Source organism: Dendropsophus ebraccatus, chromosome 1, assembly GCF_027789765.1.
Source record: "Dendropsophus ebraccatus isolate aDenEbr1 chromosome 1, aDenEbr1.pat, whole genome shotgun sequence".
Classification (NCBI taxonomy): domain Eukaryota; kingdom Metazoa; phylum Chordata; class Amphibia; order Anura; family Hylidae; genus Dendropsophus; species Dendropsophus ebraccatus.
The window spans coordinates 6,576,566-6,580,378 of NC_091454.1; the positions used below are offsets into that span (position 1 = coordinate 6,576,566).

The window sequence follows — 3,813 nt, forward strand, 5'->3', positions numbered from 1 at the left end:
ATCCCAGCATAGTATAGATCCCAGTATCAGGCTCCCAGCTATGGGCTAGGACTACAGTCTGTGTGCTAGTCTTTCTGGTTGACCATTACAGTTTAGCAAAGTGATACTCTGCACTTTACCATGTATATAACAGCAGCCATGCTGCATGCAGAATTACTATTTGTGGAAAAGAAATGGTTAAATCACCTTTGCTTCATGTAGGTGGATGATCTCATCCACATTCTACGTGACGGACCTGAATCCCACCCACTTTTCCTGAGCCGGACAGACTTTACAAACACTTCCTCCTTCTGCTGTCAGCGATGGCGTCTGCTGCTCTCGGAGAGGAGCTCAAGTGTTCCATCTGTCTTTATTTCTATGCGGATCCTGTAACAATGAGATGTTGTGGACACAACTTCTGCCGGGTCTGTATAGATCACGTCCTGAATACTCAGGATCTGGAGTCTAGAGTCTATTCCTGCCCTGGATGCAGTATAAAATTTCAGGAGCGGCCGGCACTGCAGAAGAACGTCACTCTGGGCAACATGGTGGAGAAATTCCTGTCTACTCATCGGGATGGTGCCGTAATCTCCTGCACTTACTGTGTGGACTCTCCTGTACCTGCTGTGAGATCCTGTCTGCTGTGTGAGGCTTCTCTGTGTGATAAACACCTGAGAGTTCACAGCAAGTCACCAGAACACGTCCTGAACGATCCCAGCACTTCCCTGGAGAAGAGGAAATGTTCCGTCCATAAAGAATTCTTGAAATATTACTGCACTAAAGATGCCATCTGTATCTGTATGTCCTGCCGTCTGGATGGAAAACATCGGGGACACCGGGTGGAGATATTGGCTAAGGCTTCGGAGAACAAGAAGAAGAAGCTGAGAAATGTTCTAGAGAAACTGGTCACAAAGAGAGAGAAGACTGAGGTAAGAGTCCGGAGTGTGGAGGAACGCAGGAGAAAATCTCAAGAAAAAGCATCTGGAGAAGCTGAGAGAGTCACTGCCCTGTTTATAGACATCAGGAGACGGCTGGACGACCTGGAGAAGAGGATCCTGAGGGAGATCTCCAGGCAGGAGGAGAAGCTGTCACTGTCATCGTCTGATGTCATCCAGAGGCTGGAAATAAAGAAGGAGGAGCTGTCCAGGAAGATGAGACACATTGAGGAGCTGTGTAACATGGCGGATCCTCTGACTGTCTTACAGGATCCAGACACAGGTGACTTGTGTGATCCTGAGGTGGAGCGAGGTGATGAGGACATCGAGGAAAATGGTGTAGGTGACCAGGATCTGGGGCAGATATCACGTATATCACACAGTTTAGCTGATATAATAAGAGGTGTAGCCTTGTATGTTCAGGATCCTGCAGACACATTACTGGATGTAAACACGGCTGGTAATAATCTCCTTATATCCGATGACCTAAAAACTGCAACCTGGACAGAAACGTGCCAGAACCATCGACAAACAGCAAAGAGATTCCTGAATTACCATCAGGTGATGAGTCGAAGGGGATATATCTCGGGGCGACATTACTGGGATGTGGAGATGAGTAAATTAGGGGTGTGCAGGGTGGGGATGTGTTATCCCAGTATAGACAGAGAGGGCGATAAGTCAGTCATTGGAGATAATACTAAGTCCTGGTGTTTATTTGGAGGTCAGGGGTATGATAATCAGTGTTCAGTCAAACATAACAATAACCAGATTCGGTTACCTCACCAGATCTCCAGTAATAGAGTCCGGATCTGTCTGGATTATGAGGCCGGGCAGCTGTCCTTCTATGAGCTGTGTGACCCCATCAGACACTTACACACCTTCACCGCCACCTTCACCGAGCCCCTTCATGCTGCATTATGGGTATGTGGTGGTTCTATAAAGATATTGGGGAGGAGCAGCTATGAAGAGCCATAATCATAAAGGAAATCTGCCCAGAGACTGGTGACCTCTAGAGATGAGCCATCATACAGTAAGTTCGGGTTCCCACAAATCAAATGCTTGTTATTTGAAATCCGGTGGCTGGAGAAGATGGATGCAGGCTTAGGACTACCTGGGAAAAATGGATACAGCCTATTGCGAATTTACTGTAAGTTTGCTAATCTCTAGTGAACTTACAGGTAACAAAATCTGATCAGTTATAAGAACATCATAATCCTCATGTCAGGTGGAATGGGGGCCATTGGTGGAGCCATTGTCAGGTGTCTCCACAGATGTTCTATTGGGTTCAGTTCAGGCCTCTGGCTGAGCCACCCAAGGACATTCATAGAGTTTTTCCTAAACTGCTCCTGTGTTGACCTGGCTGTCTGCTTGGTCATTGTCTCGTTGGGAGTTGAACCTTTAATTCAATCTGTGGTCATGAACACTCTGGACCAGGTTTTCATTAAAAATATCTCAGTACTTTGCTCCATTCATCTTTTTCCTGCCCCGACCCTATTACCCCACAGCCTGATGCTGCCCGCACCTTGCTTCACTGTAGGGATGGTACGGGGCAGGTGATGGACAGTGCCTGGTCTCCTCCAGACTTGACACTTAGAATTGAGGTAAAAAAAAATGCAGATAATCTTGTTTCCTTTAGGGGGTTTCTGAAAACTCCTGGGGCAATTGTGTGTTAGTTACCAAGGAGTGGCTTCTTTCTAGATATTCTGCCATAAAGCACAGATTGGTGGAGACTGCAATGATGGATGACCTACTAGAAATTTCTTCCATCTCCACACAGGATCTTCGGAGCTTTGGGTTCTTGGTCACCTCTCTTACCAAGGCCCTTCTCCCACGATCACTTTGGTGTGGTAGCAGCTCTAGGTAGAGTCTTGTTGTTCCACATGTCTTCTATGACATTTCCATGAAATTATGGAGGCCATTGAACTCTTGGGAACTTTCACTGCAGATTTTTTTTTGTCCTCTTCTCCAGATCTGCTTCTCCACATAATCCTGTCTGAGCCCTACAGGCAGCTCTTTCCTCCTCATGGCTTGGCGTTAGCTCTGGTTTACATTGTCAGCTGTGAGCCCTTATATACACAGGGGTGATCACTCCAGATCCTGTCCAATCAGCGGAATTTTCCAGCAGTGACTCGAGATGCAAAAACATCTCACAGATGATAAAAAAAAAAATTGCAGTGCCATAGCAAAGGTTCAAAATACTTTTGTTAAGGAGGACATTTTAGTTTTTACATTTAAATACATTTGCAAAAAAAAACCTAACTTCTTCAGCCCAAGGCATTGCATAGAAAGGTCCTACACATTAGGGCCCCTTTAGAGATGGCAGATTGGGACAATATAATATTTATGAGTATGTTAAATAATAAGGAGATTTCTCTTTCACCCAAAACCACGCCTCCATTTATATTCAGGTCACTCCCCCTTTTTGGACCTAACTAAATTTTAGAAAATCTGACATCAGTGTAGTGTCCCTCCCACTATCATATATTATGTGCTGTTTGATGAAGGACTAAATTTTACTGTATGTTTAATGTACTGTGAAGCTGATAATAATGGTATTAGGTAAGATGGCATTCTAAAATGATTCACAAACATACACATCAGCTTTAGAATCTCTCCTACACCCCAGGTGGACAACATTAGTAGCTTAACATTGCAAGGATTTTCTAGAACCCTCTAGTAAAGGGGTATCCCTCTGGGCCAGTTACACTCTCCAGAGCTAAAATCAGTGACTGCAAGACTTTAGCCAATTCTAACAAAACAGGAAGCTTGTAAGTACCCAGTTCTGCCTGCATGAATTTCTGCTGTTAGGGCAAATGCTAAAACGCTTACTTGGATTGTGTGTACTACTGCAGGCTACAATGCAAAGGATTAATGTATCTCATGTACAGTCATTACCCTG

The 3,813-nt window shown here is 44.9% G+C and overlaps 1 protein-coding gene across 1 annotated transcript; it reads left to right on the forward strand.

Annotated features, from left to right (window-relative positions):
• The first annotated feature begins 302 nt into the window (after positions 1–302).
• LOC138771289 (E3 ubiquitin/ISG15 ligase TRIM25-like) lies at positions 303–1,889 on the forward strand. The gene has a single exon (XM_069950900.1). The coding sequence runs from the start codon at positions 303–305 to the stop codon at positions 1,887–1,889; it is 1,587 nt and encodes a 528-aa protein (XP_069807001.1).
• Positions 1,890–3,813: the final 1,924 nt, after the last annotated feature.

What these genes read in the sequence shown, in the direction of transcription:
- LOC138771289 (XM_069950900.1), top strand. Translation starts at nt 303, where the DNA reads ATGGCGTCTGCTGCTCTCGGAGAGGAGCTCAAGTGTTCCATCTGTCTT.